Raw genomic sequence first — 15,500 nt, 5'->3', positions numbered from 1 at the left:
GGGCAGGAGCTACTGCACATGCGCACACACACTCTTAACGCGCATGTGCAGTGCCCGCGGGCACTGTTTCTGGCACAGGGCCCTAGCTCCGCCCCCCCCAATCGACAGGCCATGCCGCGCCAAGCCCCGGGAGAGGCAACACAGCGGCCAGGATCCGGGGAGATCTTGTCGGCACCGTTTTCAGCCCACAAAGTCGGCGCAACTCTGGTGAGTGCGCCGAAAATAACGGGTGGGCCAAATTTGAGTCCATTAAGAGGATGGAGGAATTGGATTGGATGATGAGGAACAATTAAGTAAATTGGGCATCTCACTGGAAAAGAGAAGATTGAGAAGTGATATGATTGCTGTTTTTAGGATTCTAAAGGGATTCGGTAATATACACCGTAACCAGCTATTTCATCTTGTCCAGAACAGTAGAACCAGAGGACACAGCCTGTATTTGAAGGGAGATAATTCAAAACTAATCTGCAACCCAGAAGTTAGGAGTTCAAATCCCATAATGGCAAATTATTAAATTTAAATAAATAAATATGGTAATTTGTGGGTTCGTATCAGAAAACTGATCACAGAAGCTACTGGATTGTCATAATAACTGGTTCACTAATATCCGTCAATATTTATCGAGGAAGGGGACACTGACAATTCTACCTGGTCTGGCCGACACTTAACTCCTATCCCACAACAATAAAATAAATATTGGGCAGATTTATTCGCAAGGAGCCAGGCATCCGATCAGGACAAGATTCATGTCATCCCAGCTTAATTGACCCTCCTCACTGACATCTGGGGACTGACCAAATTATGAGAACTTCCCACACATTGCAATTAGGAAAGGACTGACCTTGACAGCGACGCCCACATTCCAGAAACAAAGAAAAAAAAAACATGAGCCAAGCAATAGCATGACAGACATTCTCAGAGTGCTGTTGATCAGCCAATGTCCTAGACTTTTCCATTGCTGTTGCTAAGTAGGTCGCATCCAATCAGTAGGATAGCATTGACTCCATACCCCATGATGTCTCACGACTTCAGGTCAAACAAGGCTAAGGAAGCACCCTGAAGAGATGGGCCACCTGCTGGGACCCACCCGCCTGCCAGACTGCCTAATCAGCACTCCTCCTTGTTGAACATCATTTAAGGGAAGTAAGGACACCACTAACTGAGCCATTTGAAGGAAGCAAGGGCACCACTGACCAAGCTGGCTGAGTCCTGGATGGCATAGCTGGCAGACTGGGTCTGCATCAAGTGATGAAGGATCCAACATGTGGGAATAATCTTCTTGACCTTGTCCTCACCAACTTGCTTGTAGACACATTTAATTAAGATAGAATTGGTCGGGATGAACACCACACAGTCCTTGTGAAGATGAAATCCTCCATTATATGATGTGGCAACAGAACCAGCTTGCCATTTATTCAAGCTATTCCAATAAATCTGTGACACTGGCATCATCCTGACAATGTGGAAAAACTGTTCCAGTATCTCCTATCCACACAAAGCAGGACAAATCTAATCCGGCCAATAACCATGCTAAGTTGGACACACGAGGATAGATCAATAGCCCAAAACTCGGCATCCATGCAGCACTGTGTGTCCAACAGTAGCAGACTTGTATGCCATCACATGGTGTAACCTAATGGACTGACATGTCGCTCACTCCTCTGTCAACTTCAAGTCAGGAGAGCAATGCTGTTTTAACGGGCAGTGTTTAAAGTCAATGTTTTAGAATCAGGCACCAACTAAGTAAAGTCTTAATACAGGGCTACATGCATGCTAAACACCAAAAGCAGCAGGCTATCGACACAACTAAGCAGTCCGACAAACAGTGGATCAGAGCAAAGTTCTAGTCCGACACCATCCAGTCAAAAATGGTATTGAATGAATGGGCAGCTGACGGGAGGAGGGAATTCCATGAACATCACCAATCTCAACCATGGCGATGCTGAAAATGTGAATGCAATAGACGAGGCTGAAGTGTTTGCAGCACCTTCAGCCAAAAGTTCCAAGTGAACAATTGTTCTTTGCATCCTACTGAGGTCACCACCATTATAGATGCTAGGTCCAGCCAATTCGGTTTGCTCATGTGATATTAAAAGGCAGTTGAGTGCTCTCTGTAGTGCTGAAGACATGTGCATCAGAACTAGATATACCCCACCTGAGATATTCCATTACAGCTATGAGACTGATAATTGTCCAGGTATGTCCCACCCAGAAAAAGCAGAACAAATCTTAATTTGTCGAATTACCACCAGATCAGCCTCCTTCTAATCATCAGCAAAGTAATGGAAAGAGACCTGAAGAGTAACGTCAAGTGACATTTGTTCACCAATAACATGCTCACTGACTTTTGGGTGGTGCTACAGAACGTGTCACAGCTTTGATCCAGACTTGGGCGCAAGAGCTAACTGCTGGAGGAGTGGTGAGAGTAACGGTCCTCGACATCAGAATAGCATTTGACTGACAATGGCATCAGGGAGCCCTAGAAAAATGACATCAAAAGAAAAGCCCTCCAGTGGCTGGAATCTTACCTGACACACAAGATTGTTGTGATTATTTGGAGACCAATCAGGACATGGCTGCAGGAGTTCCTCTGAGCAGTATCCCTGACTTCAGCTGCTTCATTAATGATGATTCCTCTGCCATAAGGTCATGAAAAGGGGCTGTTTGCTGACAGTTCCACAGAGTTCAATTCCATTCACAACTCCTCCGATAATGAAGCAGCCCATAACAGCCTCGTATCAGCCTTATTACAAACTAGATAATTTACTTTTGAGCTGATGAAGGAGGTAATATTCATACCATCTTCAAGTGCCAGATAATGATGGTTTCCAACATGAAAAGGTCCAACTGCTGCACCAAACCTTGATTAGCACCATTATTAAGTCTTCCACCATCAGTGTCTTTAGTGGATAGGTATTTGGCGAGGAGAGGCTCATCACCTGACCCCTCAATGCCCCTCTACCATCTGCAAGATTCTCAAGTGAGGAGTGTAATGGAATACTCACCATTCACCTGGACGAGTCCACCTGCAACAACACTTAAGAAAATTGGACAACATCCAGGACAAAGCAATCCAGTTGATTAGTGTCCTTTCGACTGAACTCCATATCCATCCCCTCCACGTACTGTCGGAAAGAATGCACTGCAGCAGTGCAACTTGCCAAAGGTACTTTGACAGCACCTCCAGGTCTGCGGCCTCTAACATGGAGAAGATGAGCAACAATGTCAAGGGAACACCATCGCCTGCAAATTTCCCTCAAAGTCACACACCATCCTGACTTGGACATATATCATTGTTCCTTTATCATCGCTGTCAATATCCTGAAATTCCTGACCAATACCATTGTGGGAGTACCATCACTACAGGAATTATGACAGTTCTCCACCTATGGTAACAATTCTTCCTAATCTTCTCCCCAGCCCTTTCAAATGGCATAGCAAATTTTCCGAATTTCACATTTGGTGTACAGCAAATTTTCTTACAATTAAACAGCTGTCTGTTAGCACACAAAATGGTGTTGCATTGATTAATTTTTATAAATCGCTTGTACTGTACTCAATTTCTGCTTTGTGTAACGTTTGATTTTAACTGTTGACTGTTGACCAACCTTCCAGCTAGTACAAAACTGCGTGTTCCATAATTTACTTTTCCCCTCTATCTCTTCTGTAGGTGGAAGGATAAGCGAACATGTTCTGTGGATGCTAATTATCGTCCGTCCCCAAAAAACAAACAGCAGAATGTTGGTACGCGTCGCCAGGAGAATCTACGCTGGGCAGCTGATCTTTCCTACGTGGAAGAGAGAGAACACTGGCAAGAACAAGTAAATCAACTGACCAGGCAGTTGGAATTCAGTACAAATATGTGCCAGACCCTGATGCAGGATCAGCAGGTAGGAAGTATTTTTGGAAGATCATGTGTATCCAGGCCTCTTCTCTTCCCTCCCCACCACTGCCAGAGCAGAGGGCACAGCTTTTGCCAGCAACTGCCTTGCTGTTAATTAATTTAGACAGTGTCATTTGAACACTTCACATCTCATCATTGAGATGTGTGCAGAGATGAAATCCTTCAGAGAACCAATCGAAACTGAGGTGATCCATGCTATTTATTGGTGTTAATGGATCAGAATTGGGAAGAAGAATTTATTTATTTGAAATTTGCTGACAACACTAAGGTATAAGGTCTGACAGACTGTAAGGGACTTCTGGTGGGTACGGCCAGTTGCAGAATAAACAAACGGGTGACATCCAATTTGATGTGGAGAAGTGTGAAGTAATATATTTTGGGAGGAAGAACAAAAAATGGGATTATGCATTCAATAGAAAAGCACTGAAGGATGTGGATAAACAGTGAGGGCTTGTAATATATAATTTCTTGTAAATGTGAGCCCAGGTAGATGAGGACATTAAGGCAAACACCATTGAGTTTTATAACGAGAGCCATAGCATACAAGAGGAGAATGATTATGATAAATTTGTACAAGGCAATAGTAAGGCCACAGTTGGTGTCATGTGTGCCATTTAGTGTACTCCGTGATAGAAACAACAGTGAGCTTTAAGTGCAAGTCCATCAGGATGAGATACTAAAGTTATGAGGAGAAATTGGGACTATTTCTACTGCAGTATTGAATATTGGTGAGGATGATGGTTTCTCTGGGGAGTACAGCCAGAGCCAAGTCTATGGTACCACAGGTGGCTCAGCTGTACAGAGCGGGGAGAGGAACATCGGGAAAGCAATAATGATAGGAGATTCGATAGTTAGGGGAACAGACAGGCGTTTCTGCGGCTGCAGACCTGATTCCAGGATGGTATGTTGCTTCCCTGGTGCCAGGGTCAAGGATATTACTGAGCGACTGCAGAACATTCTGAGTGGGGCGGTGCACAGCCAGAGGTCGTGGTCCACATCGGTGTCAGTGACATAGATAGAAAGGGGGTGAGGTCCTGCAGGCAGATTTTAGGGAGCTACGAAAGAGATTAAAAAGCAAGACTTCAAAGGTAGTAATTGCCAGATTATTCACGAGCTGGTGAGTGTAGAAATAGCATGATAAAGTAGATGAATGTGTGGCTGGAGAGATGGTGCAGGACGGAGGACTTTAGATTCCTTGGATATTGGGACCGGTTCTGGGGGAGGTGGGACCTGTACAGGCTGGATGGGTTGCACCTCAACAGAGCCGGGACCAATATCTTCACGGGGAGGTTTGCTGGTGCTGTTGGGGAGGGTTTAAACTAATTTAGCAGGGGGATAGACACCAGGATGTACCATTAGAAAGGAGAATCAAGGTGCAAAAGGATTGGGAGAGACGGATAGCACTAGAGTAAGAAATAGTATGGTATTAGGTGGGGTCAGACTAAGAGAGAATACAAGAAGGTCTAAAAGGTTTATAGTGCATGTATGTCAAATGTACAAAATAAATGAGGTTGGTGAGCTGCAGAAGTAAATAGCCACATGGGAATATGATGTGGCGATAATGGAGACCTGGCTCAAAAAAGGGCAGGATTGGGTACTAAATTAATTATATTGATTAAGGAGAATATTACAGTGCTGGAGAGAGAGGATGTCCTGGAGGGGTCAAGGACAACATCTATTTGGTTAGAGTTGAGCAACAATAGAGGTGCCATTACACTACTAGGTGTATTCTATCGACCGCCAACTAGTGGGAATGATATAGAGGAGCAAATTTGCAGGGAAATTACAGAGAGACACAAGAACTATAGAGTAGTGATAATGGACTTCAACTATCCTAATATAGACTGGGATAGTAATAGTGTAAAGGGCAGAGAGGGGGAAAAATTTTTGAAGTGTGTTCAGAAGAACTTTCTTGATAAGTATGTTTCCGGCCCAATGAGGAAGGAGGCATTGCTGGATTTGGGGAATGAGGTGCAGCAAATGCCACTAGGGGGGAACAGTGATCACTGCATCATAAGGTTTAGACTAGCTATGGAATAAGACTGGGAGCAATCTAGAGTAAAAATATTAATTGGCGGAAAGCCAATTTGAGTGGGTTAGGAATGGATCTGGCCCAGGTAAATTGGAATCTATGATTGGCAGGCAAAACCGTAATCTGACAATGGGCTGCCTTTAAAGAGGAGATGGTTCGGGTACAGTCGAGGTACATTCCTATGAGGGGGAAAGATAGGGCAACCAAAGCCAGAGCTCCCTGGATGACGAAAGAGATAGAGAGTAAGATGAAGCAGAAAAAGGGGGCATATGACGCATGTCAGGTTGAGAGTACAAGTGAGAACCAGGCTGAATATAAAAAAATTCAGAGGGGAAGTGAAACATTAAATAAGAAGGGCAAAGAGAGAGTGAGAATAGATTGACAGGTAACATAAGAGGCAATCCAAAAGTCTTCTATAGGCACAGAAATAGTAAATGGGTAGTAAGAGGAGGGATGAGGCCGTTGAAGGACCAACAAGGAGACTTACACATGGAAGCAGATGGCATGGCTAAGGTACTAAATGAGTATTTTGCATCTGTCTTTGCCAAGGAAGAAGATGCTGCCAAAGTCATCATGAAAGAGGAGGTAGTTGAGATATTGGATGGGATAAAAATTGATGATGAGGAGGTACTAGAAAGGCTGGCTACTAAAAGTAGAAAAGCCACCAGGACCGGATGGGATGCATCCTAGGATACTGAGGGAAGTAAGCGTGGAAATTGCGGAGGTACTGGCCATAATCTTCCAATCCTCCTTGAATAAGAGGCTGGTGCCAAAGGACTGGATAATTGCAAATGTTACACCCTTGTTCAAAAAAGGGTGCAAGGATAAACCCAGCAACTACAGGCCAGACAGTTTAACCTCGGTAGTGGGAAAACTTTTAAAAACGATAATCAAAACGATAAACAAAATTAACAGTCACTTGGACAAGTATGGATTAATTAAGGAAAGCCAGCACGGATTTGTTATGGGCAAATTTTGTGTAACTGACTTGATTGAGTTTTTTGATGAGGTAACAGAAAGTGTTGATGAGGGCAATGCAGTTGATGTGGTGGACATGGACTTCCAAAAGGCATTTGATAAAGTTCTGCATAATAGGCTTACCAGCAAAGTTCAAAGGCCTTCAACACTGTCAACCGTGAGGGATTATGGAGTCTCCTCCTTAAATTTGGCTGCCCTCAGTAGTTCGTCACCATCTTCCGCCTGCTTCATGACGACATGCAAGCCATGATCCTGACCAATGGATCCACAACAGACTCAATACACGTGCAGACGGAGGTCAAGCAAGGCTGTGTCACCGCACCAATACTCTTCCCGATCTTCCTTGCTGCAATGCTCCATCTCATCCTCAATAAGCTCACCGCTGGAGTGGAGCTAATCTTCAGAACAAATGGGAAATTGTTCAACCTCTGTCGCCTCCAGTCCAGACCCAAGGTCATCCCATCCTCTGTCATTGCATTACAGTATGCAGACGACGTTTGCTTTTGCGCACACTCAGAGGCCGAACTCCAAACCATCGTCAACACCTTCACTGAAGCGTACGACAGTATGGGCCTTACACTAAACATCCGTAAAACAAAGGTCCACTACCAACCTGTCCATGCCACGCAGTACTGGCCCCTGATTATCAAGATACATGACGAGGCCTTGGAAAACGTGGACCATTTTCCATACCTTGGGAGCCTACTGTCAACAACAACAGACATCGATGACGAAGTTCAACACCACCTTCAGTGTGCCAGTGCAGCCTTCGGTCGCCTGAGGAAGAGTGTGTTTGAAGACCAGGACCTCAAGCTCATGGTCGACAGAGCAATAGTGATACCTGCCCTTTCTGCTTCAGAGACATGGACTATGTACAGCAGGCACCTCGGGCACTGAAGACATACCACCAACGCTGCCGCCGCAAGATCCTGCAAATCCATTGGCAGGATAGGCGCACCAACATCAGTGTTCTTACTCAGGTCAACATCCCCAGCATCGAAGCATTGACCACGCTCGCTCAGCTTCGATGGACGGGCCACATCGTCCGCATGCCCGACACTAGACTCCCAAAACAAGCGCTCTACTCAGAGCTCTGACATGGCAAGCGAATCCCAGGTGGGCAGAGGAAACGCTTGAAGGACACCTTCAAAGCCTCCTCGAAAAAGTGCCACATCCCCAGCGAGACCTAGAAATCCCTGGCCCAAGATCACTCAAAGTGGAGAAGAAACATCCGGGAAGGCGCCCAACACCTCTAGTCTCTTCGCCGGGAGCACGCGAGGCCAAGCGGAAGGAGTGCAAGACAACCCAAGCACCACACCCACCCATCCCTCCAATCTGCCCGACCTGTGACCGAGACTATAGGTCCTGCTTTGGACTCATCATTCACCTGAGAACTCATAATGTGGAAGCAAGTCATCCTCGACTCCGAGGGACTGCCTCAGCTCATGGGATAAGAAGGACTGGCAGCGTGGATAAGAAACTGTCTTAAGTGACTGGAAACAGAGAGTAGTGGTGAACGGTTGTTTTTGGGACGAAGGAAGGTATACAGTGGTGGTCCCCAGGGTTCGGTACTAGGACCACTGCTTTTCTTGATAAATATATTAATGACTTGGGGCTGGAAATTCAGCAGCCTCCCACCGCATTTTTCGGCGGTATTTCGCCGTTTTGGGCAGAAAACGGTGCGGCGAGAAATTCCCTGAAGTCTTCCGCCGGCAATTTTGAAATACTGCTGGGGAGCAGACCGCTGGCGTGCAAGACTGGGGAAAGCATTTTCGCCCGAGTTTGGCCACAGCGGTGACCCGAAGATAGGGTCACAAAAACGCTGAGGAAAAACCTGTCGGTGCAGCCCTTGGAAACGGAGGTAGGTATGAAAACCGGTTTTAAAAAAAGGTAAGTTAAAGTTTTATTTTTAAATTCTTATGCAGCGATTCACTAAAAAAGGGTCTTGTGAATGTTTTGCAATTTTTTTGTTTTTTGGATAAATAATTTTGGTGTGTTTTCCCCCCCCTCCCTAGGCCCAACTCGCAGCAGTATCTGCCTCGGAGAAAAGTTGCAGAAAATTTGCAGTTTCCACCGCAAATCTTCGTGCGATGCCGATTTTTCCCGCCGGGTGGATTTTTTCCAGAAATCTTCCACCTCGAAATCATAGCGGAGTTATAGTGGATTTTTTGTGGTGGCAAAAAAACGCATTTTAGGAAGGATATGAAGGCCTTCGAGAGGGTGCAGAAAAGATTAACAAGAATGGTTCCAGGGATGAGAGCTTTCAGTTGTTCTCCTTGGAGCACAGAAGATTGAGGAGAGATTTGATAAAGGTGTTCAAAATCATGAGGGGTCTAGACAGAGTGGATAGAGGGAAACTGTTCCCATTGGCAGAAGGGTCGAGAACTATAGAGGACACAGATTTAAGGTGATTGGAAAAAGAACCAAAGGTGACATCAGGCATGGTTAGGATCTGGAATTAACTGCCTGAAAGTGTGGTGGAGGCAGATTCAATTGGGGATTTCAAAAGGGAATTGGATAAGTATCTGAAGAAAAAATGTTTGCAGGGGAGTGGGACTAGCTGAAGTGCACTTGCAGAGAGCCAGCAGAGGCTCGATGGGCTGAATGACCCTCTGTGCTGTAACCATTATATGATTCAATGATTCAGTAAGATGATAAGATTTAATAGAGATTTTTCTTTAAGCTTTTGATCGGGTTCAGTGCAAGATTATTTCCTCTGGTTGGAGTTGGTAACTAGGGGTCTTCAATTTAAAATGGTCACCTGAGAGAAGCGAGGTAAGGAAACATTTCTTCATGCAGCGTTGGAGCATGGAATGCTTGACCACAGGGAATAGTTGAGACAGAGACAAATGCATCTTTTAAGGGAAAATTGGAATTTAATATTTGAATCAGAGATAAATGCAATGAGATTCATTTTAGATTGCTCTTGGAAAATGTGTGAAGACTGCTATACTTTAAACTTCTATGGTTCTAAAGGATTTTATTGACAAGCCTCCCAAAATATATCAGCTTGTATTTGGAGGTGCGGCACGGGGAGAATTAAACTGGGAATCCTTGGTCTCTTTCAAAAGATCATTTTAGGGATTTGTTTTTCAGTTAACGTATTCACTTTTCTCGGTGACCATTTTAAACATCCTAGTTAAACCAACAAATGCATATTACAAGTTTGATGTAAATTTGTATTTGAGTGTTGAGTGGGCAATAATGAGTTTTAATTCTCTGCTTGCTCTACTGTTTCGTTGGGAAAAGCAATGCTCTGTTCCTGCTTAAAGTATATATACACTCTGGAAATAATTAAATGGTAGTGGAATGATCTAGCTCTGATCTGAAGCTTGCCAACTTTATTTAGGATGCATTACACTGGAGATATTTTGTTAATTTGACATGTATTTGTATTGTACCAAGAGAGTTTATGTCAAATCAATTCCTGTTCTGATTTATTATTAGAAGCAGTGTGAAACTATCAAGGACCTAATTAATAAAAATGCATTTTTAGGCAAACAGGCAAAAATGGTACAGTTTCTTCTGTTATTTGTTTTCTTATGTCTCATACTGCTGTTTGGATTGAAGTTTTTAGGTTGTGTGCATTTTTGCATCAGGTGGCTCTGTTCTGTTTTTCCCAATGGAGCTTGAGTTGCAGCATAAACATGCTTAGATTGCAGAAGCTTATTTTTTTGGTAAATACACTTTGCAGACGTTTAACAATGTGCTGTTTTGTGTAGCTCTAAATAAACTGTTTTTAATTCTACACAGGCACTTTCATACCTTCTGCAGACATTCCTTACTGGCCCTTACAGTGTAATGCCCAGCAATGTTGGATCACCACAAGTGCATATCATTATGCACCAATTGAATCAATGTTACACACAGTTGGCTTGGCAACAGAATCACGTGCAAAGGTGTGTTGATTTTCAAAATTAGTTATTTGCAAGTATTACACTCTTGAAGCTGATGCATACTGGAAAAATTGGCAATTTGTCTTGGATATGGTAAAATAAAGTTACTATGTGCTGGTTTATAGATTTTTGTGAGTGGTTTTCCACTTTTGGGTTACTTTATAGATACAGTAGCCTAGTAGATAGGGTGCTGCATTCGCAATCCAGAGGACCTGAGTTCTGGTAATTTGTGGGCTAGCATGTGAGCTTTCAGATTGTTGGTTTTTAAAAAAATCACTGGTTCACTGCTACCTTTCAGGGAAGTGAGCCTACCTGGTCTGGCCTACACATGACTCCAGTCTCACACGACATTGTTAACTCTTAATGCCCTTTGTTGTAAAGGATTGGTAAAGTTAAAAAAAAATAAGACCGGGGATCTTGACAACGATCTCTGCATCAAATCAGACTGAGACAATCTCAGCCCAGTTGATCCTGCAAAATCTTCCTCACTAGCTACCCAAACACTAATCAAGCAAGCTTGGCATAATATTCGCATAACCATATCAGCCAACATCCCATATCCCTCCATTATCATTCCTGGGTATATTCTGTTCCACTGGCACGGTAGACCTGGCAGAGGTGGAGACACATTGACGAGTCCTCAACATTGACTTGTCAGTACACCACACGGACTGCAGCAGTTCAAGGAGGCGGCTCACCGCCACCTTGGCAGTCAGTGGCTCAGTTGGTAGCACGCTCGCCTCTGAGTCAGAAGGTCGTGGGTTCAAGTCCCACTCCGAACTTGAGTGCAAAAATCTAGGCTGACGCCCCAGAGCAGTACCGAAGGAGTGCTGCACTCAGAGGTGCCGTCTTTCGGATGAGACGTTAAACCGAGTCTGCCCTCTCAGGTGGATGTAAAAGATCCCATGGCACCATTTCGAAGAAGAGCGGGGGAGTTATCCCTGGTGTCCTGGACAATATTCATCCCTAAACCAACATCACTAAAGAAGATTATCTAGTCATTATCACATTGCTGTTTGTGAGAGCTTGATGTGAGCAAATTGGCTGCAGTGTTTCCTACATTACAACAGTGACGACACTTCAAATATGTAAAACACTTTGGGACATGCAGTGATCGTGAAAGGCGTTATATAAATGCAGGTGTTTTTTTGTTTCTTTCAAGGGCAATTCGGGATGGGTAATAAATGCTGGCCTTATCAGCGACGCCACATCCCAGGAACGCATTTTTTAAAAACCTCCACGTTGCACATCAGTTAGAGGTAGCTCTGAGAGTACAGTACATGAATGTCCACCATCAAGAGTGCTCAGTAGGGTGCTGCATTAGCAATCCAGAGGACCTGAGTTCTGGTAATTGACAGAATGGGCCAGCATCAAGTCGTGATGGTATCCAACATGAGGGGGTGTAACCTACCTGACCTCGTCCTCTCCAATCGACCTGTCCAAAACAGCATTGTTAAAAGTGACAAAATCTCAAAATTGTCCTTTGTATTATGTGGCATAACCTTCGTGCTAAGTGGAACAGACTCAAGACTGATCTAGCAAATCAAAACGGGGCAGTTGAGACGCTGTGTGCCATCAGTAACAACAGAATTGTGTACCAACATAATCTGTAACCTCATGGCCCGATGCATCCGTTATTCACCATCAAGTTGGCTGACCAATCCAGGTTCAATGGGGAGTAAGAAGGGCATGCCAGAACTGCACCAGACATACCTTAGCACAAGGTACCAGCAGGGCTACCTACATTCTGAACACCAAAAACAGTAGGCAATAATAGACAGATAAGTGGTCCACAAACAATGGACCAGAACAAAACTATATTGACTTACCACATCAAATTAAGAATGGTGTTGGCAAGCAGGCAGGTAATATGAAGAAGTGGATTCATGAACATCTCCATCCTCAACCATGGCAAAGCCGAGCACATGAGTGAAAAAGACCAGACTGAAGTGTTTGCGAGCATCTTCAACCAAAAGTGCTGATTGGATGATCCTACTCTGCTTTCTGAGGTCCCTTTCAAGATTGATGCCAGCCAGTTTGGTGTACTCCACATGCCATTAAGCCAGTGAGTGTACTGGACATAGTGAAACTATGGGCTGAACCACAACCCAGCTGTCATGCCAAAAGGCTGTGCGCCAGAGCTAGCCGCTCACCGAGCCAAGCTGTTCCAGTATAACTATGCCAGCATCTACCCAACAATGTGAAAAAGTGCTCAGGTATATGAATCCACAAAAAACAGTATTTCTAACTCAACCAGTTCCCACCCTATCAGGCTCCTCCCAATCATCAGTAATAGATGGAAGAAGTCATCTGTCGTGCCATTGGACAATAGCTGCTGTCCCCGTAATTCGGGTTTTGCTAGGAACACTTGGCTCTGTTACCTCATCACAGCCTTGATACAGATATGGAAGCTAGAGGAGAGGTGAGAGTGCCTCTGATACCAAGGCAGCATTTGACTGAGTATGACATCAGGAAGCCACAGCAGAACTGAGGTCAGTGGTGATCAAAGGGAAAACCTTCCAGTGACTGGAGTCATACTTCACACACAGGATGATGATTATGGTTGTTGGAAGCCACTGGAGTTCCTCATGGGAGCAAATATGGTCAAACCATCTTCAACTGCTTCATCACTGCTCTTCCATTGCTCATAAGGTTGAGTAGAGCTGTTCATCGATGATTCCAGTGTTTAGTTCCATTTACAACTCTTGCAATTAATGAAGTGGCCCATATCAGCCCACAGCAAGACATGGACAACAGTTAGGCTTGGACTGACAAGTGACCGATAACATTCAGGCCACATAAGTACCACGTAATAATTATTTCAAACAGGAGAAAACCCAGGCACACCTCTTGACCTTCACCGTCACCACCATCAGTATCCTGGACGTGTTGACTAGTAACTTAACTGGACCGCCATATCAGCATCTGTACTCCCAGGACAGAGTAGGTTGCTTGATTAGCTCTGCGTGCCAGTGGATTTGATATTCATCCCCTCCACCAAGCACACAATATGGCTGCAGTGTGTAGGATCTAAACAGTGCACTTTAGATCCCTTCAATGCAACCTGTACCATTTGAGCAGGACAAAAGCAGCAAAGTTATGGGAACACCATCACCTCCAAGTCATACACAGTCCTGACCTGAATATATAAATCGATGTTCTTTCATCATTACTAGGTCAGTATCCTGGAATTCCATAGCTAACATCATTGTGGGAGCATCATCACCACAACAATTGCATTTGTTCAATGGGAAAATCCACCACCATCTTCTCAAGAAACATAGGATCGGCAATACATTTGGCCTTGTCAGCATGGCCCACATCCGAAGGACAATTTTTTCAGAGATGTTGAGTATTAAACAATTTTAATAATGTAGACCATTCGCTCTTCACTTCCTTCATTCTAGAGTTTAATTTTAAGATGGAAACTTTATTGCAGATCATGCAGCCGGTATATGTGGGAAACTGGTTAGCAGCCATCACGCTCCAGAAAAGTTATTCTGTCAAGCTGAGATATGAAATTCTCATACTGAGGGCTGGAGGTTCGTTGCACAGGGAGTCACGTTACACTGAAGTTATTTAATGCTGACTTAAATCAGTTCTCGATGTGATCAAAATGTTTACAGTGATTGTTTTTCTTCAACTGCAGCAATTCCAAATATACTCAGTCAGATACTTGTCACGTTTGATCTTCCTCCAAATATTCCAGTGAAGCCACACCAGTAGATCTTGAGTTCATTGGGGAAACTAGGTGCTTCATGAAGTAGGAATTCTCAGCTGGGGTATGGAGAGAAAACGGGAATATGGTGTTGTGATAGAGGGCCAGCCATGATCATATTGAATGGCGATGCAGGCTCCTATTATCTATGTTTCTATCTCCCCTTCATTGAGATCCAATTCACAGTTCTTGTCAAAGACTATTTATTCAGCTGTTGCAGTATCACCTGGTTTGAATACTGCTCCTTCCACCCAGGAGGCTAGACATTGGTTCAGACAGCTTATGGATCTTAAGGCTGGTGCTGGAAGTAATAGCAATATTAATGGCAGCAGCTGCAAATACCTTTTGAGGCAGTTACAACTGAAGCTTTTCACACAGTGAGCCCTAAGGCAGGCATCTTATGTTGTACCATGATTTTGAGATCAACCAGGGTTTACCAGTGATAACATGTTAATTTGCTTTCTCTTGTTTATGCTTGTAGCGATTCAGTTTCTTGCTCAGGAATAAATAAATAATTCAGGAAGATCTACCTGAATTATTTACCATGCAGGTCGGATAGCCTCAGGCTACAAGCAAATATTATGCATAAAATTGCAGTTGGGTTTCATTTACCTAATGCAATCATGATTCTTAAAATTCAACTGTTCCCACTTTTCCTTTACAAAGGCAAATTTAGTGTTCAGAATAATTGGTCCCAACCATTTTTCTTTTGGAACCAAAGCCTTTTGGTGAAATCATTACACATCAGCATGTATACAAGTTGCAGAATGAAATGCCTCAGGTGGTCATGCTTGACCAGCAAAAGTTGAAACTTGTGCTATGGCTGCTTCCTGGTTCATGGGAACACCATCACATCCAAATTCCCTTCTTAAGTCACACAACATCCTGAAGCTGGGTCAAAATCCTGGAACTCCATCCCTAACAGCACTGTGGGAGTACCTTCACCACATTTATTGCAGTTGTTCAAGAAGG

At 44.0% G+C, this 15,500-nt stretch overlaps 1 protein-coding gene across 6 annotated transcripts in view; it reads left to right on the top strand.

Annotated features, from left to right (window-relative positions):
• pcm1 (pericentriolar material 1) overlaps positions 1 to 15,500 on the top strand; it is a 280,791-nt gene that overhangs the window by 146,906 nt on the left and 118,385 nt on the right. For all 6 annotated transcript variants that reach the window (XM_070869661.1, XM_070869689.1, XM_070869670.1 and 3 more), the window contains 2 exons: positions 3,671 to 3,890; positions 10,668 to 10,813. In XM_070869661.1, coding sequence (XP_070725762.1) covers positions 3,671 to 3,890; positions 10,668 to 10,813 — 366 coding nt within the window. The remainder of the gene's footprint in view (positions 1 to 3,670; positions 3,891 to 10,667; positions 10,814 to 15,500) is intronic.

The sequence above is a fragment of the Pristiophorus japonicus genome, chromosome 2, assembly GCF_044704955.1.
Source record: "Pristiophorus japonicus isolate sPriJap1 chromosome 2, sPriJap1.hap1, whole genome shotgun sequence".
NCBI classification, from domain to species: Eukaryota; Metazoa; Chordata; class Chondrichthyes; family Pristiophoridae; genus Pristiophorus; species Pristiophorus japonicus.
Note: the sequence above shows the minus strand (reverse complement) of the source record. Positions and strands in the feature narration are given on the sequence as shown.